Below are 22097 nucleotides of genomic sequence, written 5' to 3' on the forward strand. Positions count from 1 at the left end.
CCTCCATCCCTCTGTCCATCCCGCCATTCTTCCCTCCGTCCCTCTGTCCGTCCTTCTGTCCATCCCTCCATTCATCCCTCCATCCTTCTACCCGTCCCTCCAACTCTCCATCCACTCCTCTGTCCCTCCCTCCCTCCCTCCTCCTCCTGTCTGTCCCTCTGTCCATCCCTCCGTCCCTCTGTCCATCCCTCATCTCTCTGTCCATCCCTCCCTCCCCCCCATCTCTCTGTCCCTCTGTCCATCTCTCCAACCCTCCCTCCGTCCCTCTGTCTGTGCCTCCATCCCTCCTTTCACCCTTCCCTCCTGCCATCTTGCCGTCCCTCCCTCTGGCCCTCTGTCCATCCCTCTCTCTGTCCCTCCCTCCGTCCCTCTGTCCCTCTGTCCCTCCCCCCCTCTGTCCCTCTGTCCATCCCTCTGTCCCTCCCTCCGTCCATCCCTTCATCCCTCCATCCCTCCCTCCGGCCATCCTTCCATCCGTCCTTCCGTCCATCCCTCCATCTCTCCCAGCCCTCCCTCCATCCCTCCGTCCCTCTGTCCCTCCCTCCGGCCCTCCACCCCTCTGTCCTTCTGTCCATCCCTCCGTCTGTCCCTCCCTCCATCCCTCTGTCCCTCCCTCCGTCCATCCCTTCATGCCCCCATCCGTCCTTCCGTCCATCCCTCCATCTCTCCCAGCCCTCCCTCCATCCCTCCGTCCCTCTGTCCCTCCCTCCGTCCATCCCTTCATACCTCCATCCGTCCTTCTGTCCATCCTTCCCTCCCTCCATCCTTCCATCCCTCCCTCTGTCCATCCTTCCATCCCTCTGTCCATCCTTCCATCCCTCCGTCTGGCCATCCTTCCATCCCTCCGGCCATCCTTCCATCCCCTCCCTCCATCCTTCCATCCCTCCGTCCATCCTTCCATCCCTCCGTCTGGCCATCCTTCCATCCCTCCGGCCATCCTTCCATCCCTCTGTCCATCCTTCCATCCCTCCCTCCAGCCATCCTTCCATCCCTCCGTCCATCCTTCCATCCCTCCCTCCGGCCATCCTTCCATCCCTCCCTCCGGCCGTCCTTCCCTCCCTCCGGCCGTCCTTCCCTCCCTCCCTCCATCCTTCCATCCCTCTGTCCATCCTTCCATCCCTCCCTCCAGCCATCCTTCCATCCTTCCCTCCCTCCATCCTTCCATCCCTCCCTCCATCCTTCCATCCCTCCCTCCGGCCATCCTTCCATCCCTCCGGCCATCCTTCCATCCCTCCCTCCGTCCATCCTTCCCTCCCTCCCTCCATCCTTCCATCCCTCCCTCCATCCTTCCATCCCTCTCTCCATCCTTCCATCCCTCCCTCCGTCCATCCTTCCATCCCTCCCTCCGGCCATCCTTCCGCCCGTCCTTCCGTCCATCCCTCCATCTCTCCCCGCCCTCCCTCCATCCCTCCGTCTTCTCCGTCTCCCCCCCCGCCCCCCCCCACCCCCCCACCTCACCTCCTTCCCCATGGCAGCTCCCAGTGCCTCCCAGTGCCTCCCAGTGCCTCCCAGTGCCTCCCGCTCCGCTCCCCGCCTCCCCCTTATACCCCCCGGGGAAACCGCCCCAAGGTGACCTCGCCCGGACGCCTGGGTCCCTCCTGCGTGGGGGTTGGGGACACCCGGACACGCCTGGGTCCCTTTTTCGGGGCGGGGGAGGAACCTGGACCCAAGGGGGTTTTGGGGGGGGGTGGGGGTGGGGGTGGGGGGTACCCGGACACCTGGGTTCCCCCAAAACATCTGGGTCACGGTGGGGGTGGGGGGGCAGGAGGTCGCCTGGGTCCCCCCAGGCCTACGTCGCCCTCGGGCCGCCCTTGGTGCCGTGTCCCCCCCCCCCCCCCTTATCAGGTTCTGGCTTATCAAGTGGGGGGGAGGGGAGGCCCCGGACGCCTGGGTCCCCTTTTGCTGCTCGTTAATGATTAATTAGTGATATCTTATCGGCCTCGTTCCCGACGTCCCCGTGACGTGGGGGGGGGGTGGGGGGACGTAGTTATGGGGGGGGGGAACGACGACGTTTCTGGGGACCCAGGTGTCCGGGCTCCCATCATGCCTTGCTCTTTAGCTACTGCTGTCCTTCCCGGGGGGGGGACCCCAAGCATTCGGGGACCCCCGCAACCCCGCCCCATCCCGCCACCCCGGGGTGGGGGCGGCGGTGGGGGGGGGATGACAACACCCAGGCATCCGGGAGTTCCCATCATGCCTTGCTCTACCCCATAGCCATCGTTGCCCTTTGGGGGGGGGGGGTGGGGAACCCAGGCGTTTCGGGCACCACGGCGTCACCCTGTCTTGCTTGGGTGAACCCAAGCGTCCGGGCTCCCGTGATGCCTCGCTCTGCCCCCTTCCTTCCCCACCCCCACCCCCCCCCGCCCCCGCTGCAAGGGGACCCAGGTGTCCGGGTTCCCAGCAGGCTTTGCCGGAGGGGGGGAGTGGGGGGGGGGGGGCAGGGAGGTGGGGGGGATGGGGGGGGGGGTGGGGGATGGTGATGGTGGGGTGGCATGACCCACCCCGGACGCCTGGCTCCCCTGTGGGGCACGGCCCGAATGTCCGGGTCCGTTGCACAAGACCTGCCCGGATGCCTGGGTCCTCCATCCTTCACGCTCAACTTGGGGGGTGGGGTGGGGGTGGGGTGTCAGGTGAGAGGGGACCATTGATTGGCCCGGGAGCCTGGGTCCCTTTGGGGCGGGAGGTCCATGGGGTGGTGGGACCCAGACACCTGGGTCCCTTGGGGCAGGAGGTCCATGGGGTGGTGGGACCCGAGCGCCTGGGTCCCTTCGGGGCAGGAGGTCTATGGGGTGGTGGGACCTGGGCACCTGGGTCCTTTTGGGGCAGGAGGTCTATGGGGTGGTGGGACCCGAGCGCCTGGGCCCTTTGGGGTGGGAGGTCCATGGGGTGGTGGGACCCAGACGTCTGGGTCCCTTTGGGTCATGGGGTTCTATGGGGTGGTGGGACCGGGCGCCTGGGTCCCTTTGGGGCAAGAAGTCTACGGGTTGGTGGGACCCAGGCACCTGGGTCCCTTTGGGGTGGGAGGTCCATGGGGTGGTGGGACCCAGACGTCTGGGTCCCTTTGGGTCATGGGGTTCTATGGGGTGGTGGGACCCAAGCACCTGGGTCCCTTCGGGGCAGGAGGTCTATGGGGTGGTGGGACCCGAGCGCCTGGGTCCCTTTGGGGTGGGAGGTCCATGGGGTGGTGGGACCCAGACAACTGTGTTCCTTTGGGTCATGGGGTTCTATGGGTGGTGGGACCCGGGCGCCTGGGTCCCTTTGGGGCAAGAAGTCTACGGGTTGGTGGGACCCGGGCACCTGGGTCCCTTTGGGGTGGGAGGTCCATGGGGTGGTGGGACCCAGACAACTGGGTCCCTTTGGGTCATGGGGTTCTATGGGGTGGTGGGACCCAGACGTCTGGGTCCCTTTGGGTCATGGGGTTCTATGGGGTGGTGGGACCCGGGCACCTGGGTCCCTTTGGGGCAGGAAGTCTATGGGTTGGTGGGACCCGGGCGCCTGGGTCCTTTTGGGGCAGGAGGTCTATGGGGTGATGGGACCCAGACAACTGGATCCCTTTGGGTCATGGGGTTCTATGGGGTGGTGGCACCCAGGTACCTGGGTCCCTTCGGGGCGGGAGGTCTATGGGGTGGGGGTGGTGGGACCCGGGTACCTGGGTCCCTTTGGGGTGGGAGGTCCATGGGGTGATGGGACCTGGATGTCTGGATCCCTTTGGGTCATGGGGTTCTATGGGGTGGTGGGACCCAGACAACTGGGTCCCTTTGGGTCATGGGATTCTATGGGGTGGTGGGACCCAGGTACCTGGGTCCCTTCGGGGCGGGAGGTCTATGGGGTGGGGGTGGTGGGACCCAGGTACCTGGGTCCCTTCGGGGCAGGAGGTCTATGGGGTGGGGGTGGTGGGACCCAGGTACCTGGGTCCCTTCGGGGCGGGAGGTCTATGGGGTGGGGATGGTGGCACCCAGACGCCTGGGTCCCTTCGGGGCAGGAGGTCTAGGGGGTGGGGGTGGTGGCACCCAGACGCCTGGGTCCCTTTGAGAAGAGGGAAGGAAATGGGCTCGACTGGCTTCGAGTGGGGGAGGAGGCTGGGAACCCGGATGCCTGAGTCCTCCTGTGTCTCAGAGGGGCGGGTTAAGGAGGCCGAACCCGGATGCCTGGGTCACCTCCGGACGCCTGGGTGCCCTCGGACATCTGGGTCCCCTCAGCTGGGTCCGGGGTCCCCCGGCCCCTGTTGATGCTTTGACCTCCTCGGTCAGGTCTGGATGCTGCCGATATGTGGCTCTTCGTCTGCCTCCTCTTCTTCTCCCCGGTAGGGACCTTCCCTGGACACCTGCGTCCCCTGGGTGGGGGAAGAGGCATGGGGGGGAGGGTCATGGTGGGGGAGGAGGGGCTCCCCCTGGTCTTTGGGGGTGGAGGGGGCGATGGGTAGGGTTCCCCAGATGCCCGGCTCCCCTGGAAGCCTGGGGTCCCTCCAGCTGTTGGGGTTGAAGGTGTCTCCAGAACATCTCCATCCCTGGACTCCTGGGTCCCCGGGCGCCTGGGTCCCCGACCACCTGGGTCCCTCAGACGCTTGGGTCCCCAAAACACCTGTGTCCCTGGATGCCTGGGTCCCTCAGCTGCCTGGGTCCCTCTGGCCTTTGAGGTTTGAAGGCCTCTTCAGAACATCTCAGTGCCCAGACATCTGGGTCCCTGACCACCTGGGTCCCCAAAGCACCTGGGTCCCGGGACGTCTAGGTCCCTCAGCGGTCTACGTCCCTCTGGCCAGTTGGGGTTGAAGATGTCTCCAGAACATCTCCATCCCTGGACTCCTGGGTCCCCGGGCGCCTGGGTCCCCGACCACCTGGGTCCCTGACCACCTGGGTCCCAAAGCACCTGGGTCCTGGGATGTCTAGGTCCCTCGGCAGCCTACATCCCTCTGGCCGGTTGGGGTTGAAGGTGTCTCCAGAACATCTCCATCCCTGGACTCCTGGGTCCCCAGGCGCCTGGGTCCCCAACCACCTGGGTCCCTGACCACCTGGGTCCCTGACCACCTGGGTCCCCAAAGCACCTGGGTCCTGGGATGTCTAGGTCCCTCGGCAGCCTACATCCCTCTGGCCGGTTGGGGTTGAAGATGTCTCCAGAACATCTCCATCCCTGGACTCCTGGGTCCCCGGGCGCCTGGGTCCCCGACCACCTGGGTCCCTGACCACCTGGGTCCCCAAAACACCTGGGTCCCGGGACGTCTAGGTCCCTCGGCGGTCTACGTCCCTCTGGCCGGTTGGGGTTGAAGATGTCTCCAGAACATCTCCATCCCTGGACTCCTGGGTCCCCGGGCGCCTGGGTCCCCGACCACCTGGGTCCCTGACCACCTGGGTCCCCAAAACACCTCGATCCCCCAAACACCTGGGTCCCTTACACCTTCTGCAGGCTGCCTGTCCGTCTGCCCTGAACTAGTGACGGGTCCAAAGGAGTTGGTGGCCGGGTTGGGTTCCTGCCTCTACATCCCCTGCCGCTATGACCTGTGCCTAGCGGGACCGGAGGCCCAGCTCCGTAAGCTCTATTGGCTCCATCACCCCTATTATGATAAGAAGAAGCAGGAATTTACGGGGCAGAAGGTGTCTTCTATGGGTGAATTCCGAGACACCCCAAGAACTAACCAGGGTGACTGTAGCCTGATCCTGCCCCGCGTCCAAGCCAACAATGCTGGTACCTACGGGTTGCGGTTGGTGGCCGATCCCAGCCGTGGGTCCTACAAAGGACTGCTCTGGATGCACACTGTCACCATCAATGTCACCGGTAGGGACAGGCAGGTGCCTGACACCCCTTTGTCGTCCCCGGCCCCCTCCCCCCCCCATCACCCCCATTGTCCCACCAATGTCCCCACCATTGTCCCCCTTTGTCCCCCCTCCCCTTGTCGCCCCCTTGTCCCTCCGTTATCCCCATCTTGTCACCCCATTATCCCCCTACTTGTTCCCCCATTGTCACCCCTTTGTCCCCCCCATTTTCTGCCCACTGTCCCCCCCATCGTCATCCCCTTGTCACCCCATTATCTCCCCCCCTTCTCCCCCCATTGTCACCCTTTGTCCCCTCGTCACCCCTTGTCCCCCCATTATGTCTCCCCCTTGCCCCCGTCACCCCAAATTGTCCCCCCATTGTCATCTCCTTGTCCCCCCATTATCCCCCCATTTGTCCCCCATTTCCCCCCCACTATCCCCCTTTTGTCCCCCCATTATCTCCCATTGTCCCCTCATCAGCCTCCCTTTGTCCCCCCATTGTCCCCCCATCACCCCATATTGTCCCCCCATCGATCCCCCCATTATCCCACCCCTTGCCCCCCCATTATCCCCATCTTGTCCCCCCCGCATTGTCCCCATATTGTCCCCCCTTGTCACCCCCCTCTTGTCTCCCCATCACCCCATATTGCCCTCCCTTACCCCCCCCCCCCAATCTCTTCCCCGCACTGACACCTCTTGCAGGCACCCCCCCCGCCCCCCACCTATGGCCGGACCCAGCCCCCCTCATCCAAGGCCACAGGGCCACCTTTGGGTGCTGGGTGCCCCCCGCCTGCCCTGAAGACACCCCCACCCTCGTCTGGGAGGGACCCGTCACCAATACACCGGGGGTCCACATGGACGCCTGGACCCCCCCGGCCACTGTCACGTCCAACCCGGCTATTGGCACCCGCTTGACCTTCGAACCCCTTTGGTACCACGATAAGACCTTCCTCGAATGCGTCCTTCAGGGGTCTGATGGAAAGATCATCACCCGGGCGTCCCGGCAGCTCCAGGTCAACTGTGAGATATTGGGGGGGGGGGGGTGGTCCTTGGGGGGGGGGGGTTATGGGGGGGGTCCTGGGTTCCTCATATAAAGGTTATGGGGGGGGAGGGTTGGGGTTGGGGGGGGGGCTGCAGATGATCCTGGCCTGGGTGTCCCACCACCTTTTAGGTCCACTTTGAGATACTGGGGGGTCCTTGGGGGTTATGGGGGTCCCTGAGGGGTTATGGAGGTCCCCCGGCTGCCTGGGTCCCCCATATGGGGGCTATGGGGGGGTCTTGGGGGGGGCTATGGGTAGCCCTAGCATGGGTGTCCCACCAGCTTCAGGTCCACTGTGAGATATTGGGGGTCCCTGGGGGGGATTCTTTGGGGTTATGGGGATCCCTGGGGGGTTATGGAGGTCCCCCGGCTGCCTGGGTTCCCCATATGGGGGCTATGGGGGGGGGGGTCTTGGGGGGGGGCTATGGGTGGCCCTAGCATGGGTGTCCCACCAGCTTTAGGTCCACTTTGAGATATTGGGGGTCCCTGGGGGGGGGTTCTTTGGGGGTTATGGGGGTCCCTGGGGGGTTATGGAGGTCCCCCGGCTGCCTGGGTCCCCCATATGTGGGCTATGGGGGGGTCTTGGGGGTGGCTATGGGTGGCCCTAGCATGGGTGTCCCACCAGCTTCAGGTCCACTGTGAGATATTGGGGGTCCCTGGGGGGGGGGGGTTATGGGGGTCCCTGGGGAGTTATGGAGGTCCCCTGTACACCTGGGTACCCCTCATGGGGATTATGGGGGGTCCTGGGGGGGGCTATGGCTGACCATGGCCTGGGTGTCCCACCAGCTTCAGGTCCACTGTGAGATATTGGGGGGTCCCTGGGGGGGTTATGGGGGTCCTGCAGACTCCTGAGTCCCCCATATGTAGATTACGAGGGGTCTTGGGGGTCTATGGGGGGGGTTCTGGGTGCGTATAGGGGGTTGGGGGGGTCCCTTGAGGGACCTATGGAGGCTATAGAGGTCCTGGGCTTGGCCTGAGGGGGGGTCCTGGAGGGATTTTGGGGGGTCCGTGGGGTGCTTATGGGATTCTAGAGGTGCGTGTAGGATCCATACTGGTCTATACTTGTCCCTCCCCAGATGCCCCGCGGGACGTGCAGGTGGAGATGACGCCATCGTCCCCTGTCCACGAGGGCCGGGAGGTGACGCTGAGCTGCCGGGACACGGCCAAACCCCCGTCCCACACCTACACCTGGAGATTGGGGGACCGGATCCTGCCCCACCGCACGGCCCAGGTCCTCCTGCGGCCCATCCAGGCCACAGATGGTGGCTCCTACAGATGCCAGGCCACCAATACCGTGGGGACAATCGAATCACTCCCCACCACCCTTGAGGTCTACTGTGAGTGGGGCAAGATGGCGGCGGTGGGTGGGGCAAGATGGCGGCGGAGGGCAGGGGAAGATGGCGGAGGGTGGGGCAAGATGGCGGCGGAGGGCAGGGGAAGATGGCGGAGGGTGGGGCAAGATGGCGGCGGAGGGCAGGGGAAGATGGCGGAGGGTGGGGCAAGATGGCGGCAGAGGGCAGGGGAAGATGGCGGAGGGTGGGGCAAGATGGCAGAGGTGGGTGGGGCAAGATGGCGGAGGGTGGGGCAAGATGGTGGCGGAGGGCAGGGGAAGATGGTGGAGGGTGGGGGAAGATGGTGGAGGGTGGGGCAAGATGGTGGCGGTGGGTGGGGCAAGACGGTGGTGGTGGGTGGGGCAAGATGGTGGCGGAGGGCAGGGGAAGATGGCGGAGGGTGGGGCAAGATGGTGGCGGTGGGTGGGGCAAGACAGTGGCGGAGGGCAGGTGAAGATGGCGGAGGGTGGGGCAAGATGGTGGCGGTGGGTGGGGCAAGATGGTGGCGGTGGGTGGGGCAAGATGGTGGCGGAGGGTGGGGCAAGATGGCGGCGGTGGGTGGGGCAAGATGGCAGTGGACGGCGGGGCAAGATGGCAGCATGGGGGACCTGTCAATCACCCTTAGCCCCACCCCACAAGGCACTTATCAATCATCCTTAGCCCCACCCCATGAGGCACCTGTCACTCATCCTTAGCCCCACCCATGAAGAATCTGTCAATCACCCTTAGCCCCACCCATGAAGAACCTGACAATCACCCTTTGTCCCGCCCCATGAGGAAACTCTCAGTCACCCTTAGCCCCACCCCATAAGTCACCTGCCAATCATCCATCACCCTCCCCCACGAGGCACCTGTCAATCACCCTTCGCCCCTCCTCTTCCTGGCCCTGTGGGCGTGGCCAGAACCTCTCCCGACCGATCACCGCCCACAGATGCCCCACGGGACGTGCGGGTGGAGGTGACACCGTCGTCCCCCATCCACGAGGGCCAGGAGGTGACGCTGAGCTGCCGGGACTCCTCCAAACCCCCGTCCCACACCTACACCTGGAGCTTGGAGGGCCGGATCCTGCCCCACCGCACGGCCCAGGTCCACCTACGTCCCACCAACGTCACCGACGGTGGCTCCTACAGCTGCCAGGCCACCAACGCCTTAGGGACAGCCGAGTCCCCCCCTACCACCCTTGAGGTCTACTGTGAGTGGGGCAAGATGGTGGTGGAGGGTGGGGTGAGATGGTTGTGGGGCCGTCAAGACGGCCGCGGGGCGGTCAAGACGGTTGTGGGGTGGTCAAGGTGGCTGTAGGGTGGTCAAGATGGTGGTGAGGTTAGTCAAGATGGCAGTGGGGCGGTCAAGGGAGCGGTGGGACGGTCAAGATGGCGGTGGGGTGGTCAAGATGGTGGCGGGGTGGTCGAGATGGCGGCGAGGTGGTCGAGATGGCGGCGGGGTTGGTCAAGATGGCCGTGGGATGGTCAAGATGGTGGCGGGGTGGTCGAGATGGCGGCGAGGTGGTCGAGATGGCGGCGGGGTTGGTCAAGATGGCCGTGGGATGGTCAAGATGGCCGTGGGATGGTCAAGATGGTGGTGGGGTGGACGAGATGGCCGTGGGATGGTCAAGGGGTGGGGGGGCATGGTCAAAGTGGCCATAGGGTGGTCAAGGTGGTGGTGATGTGGTCATGGTGGCCGCGGGGTGGTCAAGATGATGGCGAGGTGGTCGAGATGGCGGCGAGGTGGTCGAGATGGCAGCAGGGTTGGTCAAGATGGCCGTGGGGTGGTCAAGATGGCCGTGGGATGGTCAAGATGGTGGTGGGGTGGTCGAGATGGCCATGGGATGGTCAAGGGGGTGGGGGGGGCATAGTCAAAGTGGCCACGGGGTGGTCAAGATGGCGGTGGGGTGGTCGAGATGGCGGCGAGGTGGTCGAGATGGCGGCGGGGTTGGTCAAGATGGCCGTGGGATGGTCAAGATGGTGGTGGGGTCGTCGAGATGGCCGTGGGATGGTCAAGATGGTGGTGGGGTGGTCGAGATGGCCGTGGGATGGTCAAGGGGGTGGAGGAGGCATGGTCAAAGTGGCCATAGGGTGGTCAAGGTGGTGGTGATGCGGTCATGGTGGCCGCGGGGTGGTCAAGATGGCGGCGGGGTGGTTGAGATGGCAGTGAGGTGGTCGAGATGGCGGCAGGGTTGGTCAAGATGGCCGTGGGATGGTCAAGATGGCCGTGGGATGGTCAAGATGGTGGTGGGGTGGTCGAGATGGCCATGGGATGGTCAAGGGGGTGGGGGGGGCATGGTCAAAGTGGCCATAGGGTGGTCAAGGTGGTGGTGATGTGGTCATGGTGGCCACGAGGTGGTCAAGATGGCCACGGGGTGGTCAAGGCGGCCATAGGTTGGTCAAGGTGGAGGTTGGGCGGTCAACAGGGTAGCGTGTGGTGGTCAAGATGGCCGCAGGGTGGTCAAGATGGTGGCGAGGGGGTCAAGGTCACCATGGGCGGTCAAGATGGCCACAGGGTGGTCAAGGTGGTGGTGGTAGGCTGGTCATGGTGGCTGTGGGATAGTCGGGGTGATGGCGGGGTGCTCAAGGTGGGCGTAGGGTGGTCAGAGTGGCCAGAGGATTGAGGGCGTGGCACGGGCCCCTGCAGCCAATCCCCTTTGGCCCCGCCCCTCCCCCTTAAGCCCCGCCTCTCCCCCCCCCCTCCGTAGACCCTCCCCGAGCGGCCATCTTGGAGAACCTGACTGCTCTACCGGCACTTGTGGCTTCCCGCATCACCTTACACTGTGCCCTCGGCCCCGCCCACCCTGCTCCCTCCTTCATCCAATGGCTACGCAACGACTGCTGGGAGGCCGACACCCTCGGCCCCACCCTCAGCTTCAACGCCGACCCCGCCCGCGCCGGCGCCTACCGTTGCATTGGCCAAAATCCCGCCGGCAGCACCTTCTCCCTGCCTCTGTCCGTCATCGTCTGGTGTGAGTGGCGGTTTCGAGCCCCCCCCAAATCAGTGGTGGTGGTTTCGGGGGCCCTGGGGGGCAGTTTCATGGCCCCCCCCCCCCCCCCCGGTTTTCACCCCCCCCCCAATGACAGTTTCAAGCCCCCAGTGATAATTTCGGGTTCCCCACACCCCGAAGGATGATTTCAAGCCCCCCCCCGCAGCGGTTTTGACACACCCCCCATCCTAAATGACAGTTTCAAGCCCCCTCCACACACCCCCGGTGCTGTTTTGAGACTCCCACCTCCAAATATCGGTTTCAAGCCCTGCCCTCCCCCCTCCCCAAGCCCCACCAATGGTGGTTTCTCTCCCCTCAGCCCCCCCAGGCCATAGTTTTGAGCCCCCCTCCAGCCCTAAATGACAGTTTCAAGCCCCCCCCGCCTTGGGCTCTTTTGAGCCCCCCAAATATAGGTTTCAAGCCCTCCCCAAGCCCTAAATGAGTTTCAAGCCCCCCCTTGAGCTCTTTTGAGCCCCCCAACCCCAAATACAGGTTTCAAGCCCTCCCCAAGCCTTAAATGACAGTTTCAAGCCCCCCCTTGAGCTCTTTTGAGCCCCCCAACCCCAAATATAGGTTTCAAGCCCTCCCCAAGCCCTAAAAGACAGTTTCAAGCCCCCCCCCCCCAGCTCTTTTGAGCCCCCCAAATATAGGTTTCAAGCCCTCCCCAAGCCCTAAAAGACAGTTTCAAGCCCCCCCCCCCAGCTCTTTTGAGCCCCCCAAATATAGGTTTCAAGCCCTCCCCAAGCCCTAAATGACAGTTTCAAGCCCCCCTGAGCTCTTTTGAGCTCCCCAACCCCAAACATAGGTTTCAAGCCCTCCCCAAGCCCTAAATGACAGTTTCAAGCCCCCCCCCCCAGCTCTTTTGAGCCCCCCAAATATAGGTTTCAAGCCCTCCCCAAGCCCTAAATGACAGTTTCAACCCCCCCCCCCGAGCTCTTTTGAGCCCCCCAGCCCCAAATACAGGTTTCAAGCCCTCCCCAAGCCCTAAATGACAGTTTCAGGCCCCCCCCCAGCTCTTCTGAGGTGCTCCCCCCCCCCAATATCGGTTTCAAGCCCCCTCCTCAACCCTACTGACGGCAGTTTCTCTTCCCCACCCCCCAGACCCCCCCAAGGCCGTCCAGGTGCTGCAGAGCCCGGGGGGTCCGGTGGTGGCCGGGGGGGGCCCGGTACGACTTCGCTGCCAGATCGGAGCCGCCGAGCCCCCCAAGTTCACGGTCAGCTGGTTCAAGAACGGGCAGGAGCTGCCTGGACCTGCCCCCGACCTGCTCCTGCCCGGCCCCGAGCCTGCCGACGCCGCTGCCTACGCCTGCCAGGCCCGAAACGAGGTGGGGGTCGCCCGCAGCCCCCCCGTCACCCTCGACGTCCGCTGTGAGTCGCACCCCAAAATTCCCTGGGGTGGGGGGGGGGAGTGGGGGGGGAGGGTGGGGGGATCCAGGCGTCCGGGCACCACGGCCAAGGGGACCCAGGTGGCCAGGCCCCCCAAAAATAGGGGACCCAGGCATCCGGGCGCCCCCAAAAAGAGAACCCAGGCATCGCCCCCCCCCCCCCAAAAAAGGGGGACCCAGGCATCCGGGCGCCCCAAAAAGAGGACCCAGGCATCCAGGGCCCCCCCAAAATAGGGGACCCAGGCATTCGGGCCCCCCAAAAAGAGGACCCAGGCATTTGCCCACCCCCCAAAATAAGAGGACCCAGGCACCCGGGCCCCCCAAAAAGAGGACCCAGGCATCCAGGGCCCCCCCAAAATAGGGGACCCAGGCATCCAGGCGCCCCCAAAAAGAGAACCCAGGCATCGCCCCCCCCCCCCAAAAAAGGGGGACCCAGGCATCCGGGCGCCCCAAAAAGAGGACCCAGGCATCCAGGGCCCCCCCAAAATAGGGGACCCAGGCATCCGGGCGCCCCCAAAAAAGAGGACCCAGGCATCCAGGGCCCCCCCAAAATAGGGGACCCAGGCATCTGCCCCCCCCCAAATAGGGGACCCAGGTATCCGGGCGCCCCAAAAAGAGGACCCAGGCATCTGGGCCCCCCAAAAAGAGGACCCAGGCATCCGCCCACCCCCCAAAATAGGGGACCCAGGCATCCGGGCGCCCCAAAAAGAGGACCCAGGCATCTGGGCCCCCCAAAAAGAGGACCCAGGCATTCGCCTACCCCCCAAAATAAGGGACCCAGGTATCCGGGCACCCCCAAAAAAGAGGACCCAGGCATCTGGACCCCCCAAAAAGAGGACCCAGGCATCTGGTCCCCCCCAAAATAGGGGACCCAGGCATCCGGGCCCCTCAAAAAGAGGACCCAGGCATCCGCCCACCCCCCAAAATAGGGGACCCAGGCATCCGGGCGCCCCCAAAAAGAGGACCCAGGCATTCGGGCCCCCCAAAATAGGGGACCCAGGCATCTGGGTGCCCCCCAAAAAGAGGACCCAGGCATCCGCCCACCCCCCAAAATAGGGGACCCAGGTATCCGGGCACCCCCAAAAAGAGGACCCAGGCATCTGGACCCCCCAAAAAGAGGACCCAGGCATCTGGGTCCCCCCCAAAATAGGGGACCCAGGCATTCGGGCCCCCCAAAAAGAGGACCCAGGCATTCGCCCACCCCCCAAAATAGGGGACCCAGGCATCCGGGCCCCCCAAAAAGAGGACCCAGGCATCTGGCCCCCCCCCCAAAAAAGGGGGGACCCCAGGCGTCTGGGTGCTGACGTTTGCGCCGCAGTCGGACCCCAGGGGGTCGAGCTGGTGCTGGATCCCGGCCGACGGGTGCAGGAGGCGACCGACGTCACCCTACGGTGCCGTGCCGCCGCCCGCCCCCCACCCAGCGCCTTCGAGTGGTTTTGGGAGGAGCGACCCCTCGGCCGCACCCCCGAGGGATTATGGGTGCTCCGGGCGGTGAAGACCCAGGCGTCCGGGAGGTATCGGTGCCGCGTCACCAATGACATCGCCACCGCTGACTCCTCTGATGTCATCGTCACCGTCTACTGTAAGGGTAACCGGGCGTTCGGGCCCCCTTGGGGCACCCCTGCCCTATGGAGGACCCCTGGGTGCACCCCTGCCCCGTGGGACCCCTTGGGGCACCCCTACCCTCTGGGACCCAGGGGTTCGGGCCCCCTTGGGGCACCCCTGCCCTATGGAGGACCCCTGGGTGCACCCCTACCCTATGGAGGACCCCTGGGCGCGCTCCTGCCCCATGGGACCCAGGGGTTTGGCCCCCCTTGGGACACCCCTGCCCTATGGAGGACCCCTGGGCGCACCCCTGCCCTGTGGGACCCCTTGGGGCACCCCAACCCTCTGGGACCCAGGGGTTCGGGCCCCCTTGGGGCACCCCTGCCCTATGGAGGACCCCTGGGTGCACCCCTACCCTATGGAGGACCCCTGGGCGCACCCCTGCCCCATGGGACCCCTTGGGGCACCCCAACCCTCTGGGACCCAGGCGTTCGGGCCCCCTTGGGGCACCCCTGCCCCGTGGGACCCCTTGGGGCACCCCTGTCCCATGGGACCCAGGGGTTCGGGCCTCCTTGGGACACCCCTGCCCTATGGGGGATCCCTGGGTGCACCCCTGCCTCATGGGACCCAGGTGGCTGGGACCCCTCAGGGTACCCCTGCCCCATAGGACCCCCTTGGGGCACCCCTGCCCCATGGGACCCAGGGGTTCAGGCCCCCCTTGGGACACCCCTGCCCTATGGAGGACCCCTGGGCTCACCCCTGCCCCATGGGACCCAGGCGGCTGGGACCCCTCGGGGCACCCCTGCCCCATGGGACCCAGGCGTTCGGGCCCCCTTGGGGCACCCCTGCCCCGTGGGACCCCTTGGGGCACCCCTGTCCCATGGGACCCAGGGGTTTGGGCCCCCTTGGGACACCCCTGCCCTATGGAGGACCCCCGGGTGCACCCCTGCCCCGTGGGACCCCTTGGGGCACCCCTGTCCCATGGGACCCAGGGGTTCGGGCCCCCTTGGGACACCCCTGCCCTATGGAGGACCCCCGGGTGCACCCCTGCCCCGTGGGACCCCTTGGGACACCCCTACCCTCTGGGACCCAGGGGTTCGGGCCCCCTTGGGACACCCCTGCCCTATGGGGGACCCCTGGGCTCACCCCTGCCCCATGGGACCCAGGCGGCCGGGACCCCTCAGGGTACCCCTGCCCCATGGGACCCCTTGGGACACCCCTGCCCTATGGAGGACCCCTGGGCGCACCCCTGCCCCGTGGGACCCCTCGGGGCACCCCTACCTCATGGGACCGAGGCATCCAGGGCAGGTTGGGTGGCGGGTGGGAAAGGACCCAGGCACCCGGGGCGCGCCTCCCCCCCCCCCCCCCCGCCCCCCCCCCCCCGCTTCTGCCTCTCCCCCTCCCGCACAGACTCCACCGCCACCATCCTCCAAAGGACCTTCCTGGGTCTCGGCGTGGGGCTGAGCATCCTCCTGGTGCTGGGCACCCTTGGGTGCTTCCTCCGTCGCCGGTGAGCCGGGGGACCCAGGCGTTGGGGTTCCTTTCCCCCCCCCACCCCCTCTTTTTAATTCCCCCCACCCCCAAGGGGGGGACCCAGGCGGTTTGGGGGGACCCAAGCATCCGGGATGTCCCCGTAGGTGGCGACGGCAGACGGCGACCGACGAGGAACCTGCGGTAGAACCATCAAGAACCTTCTTCCTCTGCAATAAAATGGTAGCCCACCCCCACCCACCCACCCCGGACGTCTGGGTCCCTCCCTGACGCCTGGGGTCCTCGAGGTGCTACTTGAGGGGTCGTCACCCCATCTTCCCGCAGCCCCGGATACCCGGGTCCCCCCGACCTCCTCCTGGTCCCGATGACGCCGACGCCATCAATTACTCATCCTTGCTGTCACTTCCCGGGTCTGGCTCTGTCCCCAGGTAAGCCCCCCCACCCCACCCACCCCACCCAATCCCAGAGGGACCCCAGGCATCTGGGCACCCTTGACCCACCCCGCCCCTTCCTTTGTCACCGTGTCCCCCCCCCTACCCCCCACCCCAGGCTGCAAGGGGACACCGTTGTCTACACTGTCCTCAAGAAGAACGACGGTGCCGCGAAGGTACCTGTGTCCTACGTGTCCCACTGCGTTCCCCTTGATGTCCCCCATGTGCCCCATGTCCCCGATAACCTCAAGGTCCCCCATGTCCCCCTTGATGTCCCCCTTGATGTCCTCATGTCCCCCTTGATGTCCTCCTCGACGTCCCCAATGTGCCCCATATCCCCCAAAACCTCAGTGTCCCCCATGTCCCCCTTGATGTCCCCATGTCCCCCTTGACGTCCTCCTCGACGTCCCCAATGTGCCCCATATCCCCCAAAACCTCAGTGTCCCCCATGTCCCCCTTGATGTCCCCGTGTCCCCCTTGACGTCCTCCTCGACGTCCCCAATGTGCCCCATATCCCCCAAAACCTCAGTGTCCCCCATGTCCCCCTTGATGTCCCCATGTCCCCCTTGACGTCCTCCTCAACGTCCCCAATGTGCCCCATATCCCCCAAAACCTCAGTGTCCCCCATGTCCCCCTTGATGTCCCCATGTCCCCCTTGACGTCCTCCTCAACGTCCCCAATGTGCCCCATATCCCCCAAAACCTCAGTGTCCCCCATGTCCCCCTTGATGTCCCCATGTCCCCCTTGACGTCCTCCTCGACATCCCCAATGTGCCCCATATCCCCCAAAACCTGTGTCCCCTGTGTCCCCCTTGATGTCCTCCTCGATGTCCCCAATGTGCCCCATATCCCCCCAAACCTGTGTCCCCCATGTCCCCCTTGATGTCCCCATGTCCCCCTTGATGTCCCCCGTGTCCCCCTTGATGTCCCCGTGTCCCCATTGATGTCCCCATGTCCCCCTTGATGTCCTCCTCGACGTCCCCAACGTGCCCCATATCCCCCAAAACCTCAATGTCCCCCGTGTCCCCCTTGACGTCCCCCCCTTGATGTCCCCCGTAACCTCAGTATCCCTCGTGTCCTCCCTGATGTCCCGTCCCCCCCCACGTGTCCCCAGCCACCGTCACAGCCACCGTCCATCCCCACAGGCCACCGAAGGTTCTGACTACGAGAACGTCCCACCTGGTTCCAGCAACAGGGACAGGGACAGGGACGGGGACAGGGATGGGACACTGGTCTACGCCGCTCTTGCCCTGTTCTCCCCGGGGACATCCCGGGGACATGCCGGGGATGTTGGGGACACCGTTGAGTACGCCACCCTGAGGCAGTGAGACCTTGGGGACACCGAGATAACAGGGAAGGGGACACCACGGGGACACCATAGAACGTCCACAGGGACGCGAGGACTTGGCCACCACGGGGACACGGGGGTATGGCCACCACGGGCAGGTGGCCACCACGGGGCAGGTGGCCACCACGGGGTTCGCGGGCAGATGGTGACGTCGAGGACGCGGGGACACCGAAGACGTGGTGGCGGTCGCTTCAGGGTCAAGGTCCCGGCCACCACGGGGGAGGGGGGGGGACACACACGCCACAACCATGGCCACTCCCACCCTGGGTAGGGGGCGGGGACGGGGGACACACGACACACCGGGGACACGGCCGCCACCACCGTGGTGGATTCGCCAGGACGTGAACGGTGACGTGTCACTGTCACCAAGAGAGCCACCACCCCCAATAAAATCTTCTTCTGGGTTAATTAATTGGCCCGGACCCCCCCCGGGTCCCTTGGGGGGGGGTGGGGGGGGGGGGTGGGGGTGGGGGGCACCCGGACATCTGGGTCCTCTCCTGTTGTGACCAACGTCCCTGTGGTTAGATGGGTGGGGGGTGGGGGGGGTGGGGGGGGTTGGTTAGGACGGAAGGGGGAGGAGCGGCAGCCCGGACGCCTGGGTCCCTTGGGTGGGTTGGGGGGGGTGGGGTGGGGGGGCGGGGCGGGGGATGGCTGGGGGGTATTTATGGTCATCGGTCCCTCCCTGCCGCCGTCCGTCCGTCCGTCCGTCCGTCCGCTGCTACGGTAGGGCTCATCCTCTTCCTCTACCCCTGCACTTCACCCAACCCAAGGACCGCCCCCCCTGCCCCCCCCCCCAAAAAGATCCGCCCCCCCCAACCCAGGGACCCACCACCCACCCACCTCAGGTCCCCTGCAGACCCCCCCAAAAACCCCAACCCAGGAACCCACCACCCACCCCAAGGCCCCTGGGAGCTCCCAAAGGCCCCACCACAAACCCAGGGACCCCCCACCCACCCCAGGACCCCCCCCAAAGACCCCACCTCAAACCCAGGGACCCCCACCCACCCACCTCAGGTCGCCTGTGGACCCCCCAAAGGCCCCACCTCAAACCCAGGGACCCCCACCCACCCCAGGACCCCCCCAAAGACCCCACCTCAAACCCAGAGACACCCCCCCCACCTCAGGTCACCTGTGGACCCCCCCAAAGACCCCACCTCAAACCCAGGGACCCCCACCCACCCACCTCAGGTCGCCTGTGATTACCCAAAGGCCCCACCTCAAACCCAGGGACCCCCCACCCACCCCAGGACCCCCCAAAGACCCCACCTCAAACCCAGAGACACCCCCCCACCTCAGGTCGCCTGTGGACCCCCCAAAGACCCCACCTCAAACCCAGGGACCCCCACCCACCCACCTCAGGTCGCCTATGATTCCCCCAAAGGCCCCACCTCAAACCCAGAGACTCCCACCCACCCCAGGACCCCCCAAAGACCCCTCCTCAAACCCAGGGACCTCCCACCCACCCCAGGACCCCCCAAAGACCCCACCTCAAACCCAGGGACCCCCCACCCCACCCCAGGACCCCCCAAAGACCCCACCTCCAACCAAGGGACCCTCCCACCCAACTCAGGTCCCCTGCGGACTCCCCCCCCACCCCCCCAAAGACCCCCAACCCGGGGACCCCTCATCCACCTCAGGTTCCCTAGGGAACCTCCCAAAGACTCCACCCCCAACCTAGGGACCCACCACCCACCCCGCCGAAGCCCAGTAGATCCCAACCACCGTTGGCCAACTCAACTGAAGCCTAGAAGATCCTGGCCGCCATGTCAGCCCCGCCTTTCGCCATCAACCACCGCCTGTGCTTGGGGGTCTACGCGAGTGCCTTCACTTTGGGGCTGCCCCTCAACGTGGCAGCCCTGGTGGCCTTGGGGACGGTGGCCCGGCGCCGGCGCCTGCTGCCCGCCGACGTCCTCCTCCTCAACCTGACCATCGCCGACCTAGCGCTGGTGGCCTCCTTGCCCATCCGCATGGCCGAGGCGGCGTGGGAGGCCACCTGGAAGCTTCCACCGGCCCTCTGCCCGCTCTTCGTCTTCCTCTTCTTCACCAGCGTCTACCTCACCATCCTCTCCCTCACCGCCCTCAGCGTTGACCGTTACCTCCGTGCTGCCTTTCCCGTCCAATACCGCCGGCGCCGACGGGCAACCCACGCCGCCGCGGCCGCTGCCGGCTTCTGGGTGGCCGCTTTGGCCCACTGTAGCGTGGTCTACGTGGCCCAGCCTAACGAGGCAGTCAATGGCACCGCCTGCTACACCCGTTTCGCCGGTCCTCAGCTGGCCATGCTGCTGGCTCTCCGCCTGGAGATCTTCCTGGTGCTCTTCTGCCTACCCTTGGCCGTCACCGCCTTCTGCTACGGCCGCTTGATCTGCATCGTGGTCACCCTCCCCACCACGGCACCGGGTAGAAGACCGCCGAGCGGTGGCCCTGGCGTTGGCCACGGCCGTGGCCTTCATCCTCTGCTTCGCCCCCTTCAACATCTCCCACGTGGTGGGGTACCTACGGCGGGAGGACCCACCTTGGAGAGCCTACGCCGTGCTGCTCACCACCCTCAGCGCTTGCATTGACCCTCTCATCTTCTGCTTCTCCTCTGCCGCCCTAAGACAGGGTCTCCGGCAGGTTTGGGACACGGTGGGACTCGGCCGGCTCTGCGCCAGGTGCCGGCTGCCGGTGGGGCAAAGCGAGGGTCCGGCCGAGGTGACTGGACGTGGAGGATCTGGAACATCTTCACGTCAAGGGGCAGATGGTGCCGAGCCGGTGCCACCCTGGGGCTTAAGACCTGAGAGAGCCCAACCTGGGACGCGGCTTTGGGGGAGGTGGGGGTGGCTGTGGGGTGCCTGGGGACAGTCTTGGGTAGAGAGGAGGAGGTGTTTGGTGGCCGGGACAAAGCAAAGCTGGAGCTCCGAGCCAAAAAAGGCTTCCTTGGGCGGGGTGAGTCGGGTTCACCTGAGGCGTCGGGTTGAGTCCGGTTGAGTCGGGTTCACCTCAGGCGTTGTGTTGAGCTCAGTTGAGTCGAGTTCACCTGAGGCATTGGGTTGAGCTCGGTTGAGTCAGGTTCACCTCAGGCGTTGGGTTGAGTCTGGTTGAGTTGGGTTGAGTCCGGTTGAGTTGGGTTCACCTGAGGCGTTGGGTTGAGTCTGGTTGAGTTGGGTTCACCTGAGGCATTGGGTTGAGCTCGGTTGAGTCGGGTTCACCTCAGGTGTTGGGTTGAGTCCGGTTGAGTCGGGTTCACCTCAGGCGTTGGGTTGAGTCTGGTTGAGTTGGGTTGAGTCCGGTTGAGTTGGGTTCACCTGAGGCGTTGGGTTGAGTCTGGTTGAGTTGGGTTCACCTGAGGCATTGGGTTGAGCTCGGTTGAGTCGGGTTCACCTCAGGCGTTGGGTTGAGTCCGGTTGAGTCGGGTTCACCTCAGGCGTTGGGTTGAGCTCGGTTGAGTCGGGTTGAGTCCGGTTGAGTCGGGTTCACCTGAGGCGTTGGGTTGAGCTCGGTTGAGTCGGGTTGAGTCCGGTTGAGTCGGGTTCACCTGAGGCGTTGGGTTGAGTCCAGTTGAGTTGGGTTGAGTCTGGTTGAGTCGGGTTCACCTCAGGTGTTGGGTTGAGTCCAGTTGAGTTGGGTTGAGCTCAGTTGAGTCAGGTTCACCTGAGGCGTTGGGTTGAGCTCGGTTGAGTCGGGTTCACCTCAGGCGTTGGGTTGAGTCCGGTTGAGTTGGGTTCACCTGAGGCGTTGGGTTGAGCTCGGTTGAGTCGGGTTCACCTCAGGCGTTGGGTTGAGTCCGGTTGAGTTGGGTTCACCTCAGGTGTTGGGTTGAGCTCGGTTGAGTCGGGTTCACCTCAGGCGTTGGGTTGAGTCCGGTGAGTTGGGTTCACCTCAGGTGTTGGGTTGAGCTCGGTTGAGTCGGGTTCACCTCAGGCGTTGGGTTGAGCTCGGTTGAGTCGGGTTGAGTCCGGTTGAGTTGGGTTCACCTCAGGCGTTGGGTTGGGGTCAACTGAGACGTTGGGTTGAGTTGCTTCTCCATCCCTGCCCCCCTTCCCATCATGTCCCGTCGCCCCGTCCCCCCGTCCCCGAAGTTTTGAGGTCACGGGCAGCGGCCAAGGGGTGTGGCGGTCTCCTGGCTCCGTTCCAGGAGAGCCAATTGGGCGAAAGTAGGAGGGGGTGGGGGCGGGGACCCGGACGTCTGGGTTCGCCTCCCGGCTCCGGAGCCAAGTAGGGGACTGTAGGGTGATGGGGGGTAGGAATCCGGACGCTTGGGTCCTCTCCAAGTCCTAGGAGAGCCAATTAGGTGAAAGAAGGTCATGGGGTGTGGGAACTCGGACGCCTGGGTTCTTCTCCTCCCATAATGCCCCGGGGCTGAGCCGCTGCCCCTTCCCTGGTGCCCTTTGTCCCCCTTCGCGAGGAACTCGGGGTCCTTTTGGGAGGGTGGGGGGCACCCGGACCCCTGGCTCCGCTCCCGGATGCCTGGGACCCTTGGGAAGGTGGTGGAGGAGGAGCGACGCGGCCGCCCGGGTCCCCGCGGTGGGATAAACACCCCCCACCCCCCCAGGCGGGTGCTAAAAATAGCTCTGGGTTGAGTGGGGGAGGGGTGAGGTCAACGGGGTCAAAAGCTCTTCCCAGTTCGTGTCCCCCGTGTCCCCCGTCCCCAGGCCAAAGGGCACCCAAAGGGCCGTGGTCCGTGATGGAGAAGAGCTCTCAGGGCTTGGGTCCGTGAGGTGGGGGGGGTGGGGAGGGGGCGTGGATGGGCACCCGGACCGTCTCGGGTCCTCGGGTGCGGTGGGGGAGGGAAACCGCCCCCCCGGGGCCGCCTGGGGCCTCTGTGGACGTG

The 22097-nt window shown here is 65.4% G+C and overlaps 2 protein-coding genes across 2 annotated transcripts; both read left to right on the top strand.

Moving 5' to 3' along the window:
- Positions 1 to 4415: 4415 nt before the first annotated feature.
- On the top strand, positions 4416 to 17267 carry CD22 (CD22 molecule). The gene is made up of 14 exons (XM_076360854.1): positions 4416 to 4419; positions 5401 to 5769; positions 6549 to 6767; positions 7863 to 8123; positions 9049 to 9309; positions 10807 to 11070; positions 12190 to 12456; positions 13060 to 13254; positions 13792 to 14055; positions 15429 to 15528; positions 15656 to 15731; positions 15834 to 15937; positions 16059 to 16116; positions 17085 to 17267. The coding sequence occupies exons 1-14, from the start codon at positions 4416 to 4418 to the stop codon at positions 17265 to 17267; spliced, it is 2625 nt and encodes an 874-aa protein (XP_076216969.1).
- A 1783-nt stretch (positions 17268 to 19050) lies between these two features.
- Positions 19051 to 21424, top strand: LOC143171775 (free fatty acid receptor 3-like). Its single transcript, XM_076360855.1, is given in 3 exon segments — positions 19051 to 19692; positions 19694 to 20027; positions 21402 to 21424. Coding segments are annotated over 3 exon segments (999 nt in total).
- Positions 21425 to 22097: the final 673 nt, after the last annotated feature.

The sequence above is a fragment of the Aptenodytes patagonicus genome, chromosome 31 (assembly GCF_965638725.1).
Source record: "Aptenodytes patagonicus chromosome 31, bAptPat1.pri.cur, whole genome shotgun sequence".
Taxonomy (NCBI): domain Eukaryota; kingdom Metazoa; phylum Chordata; class Aves; order Sphenisciformes; family Spheniscidae; genus Aptenodytes; species Aptenodytes patagonicus.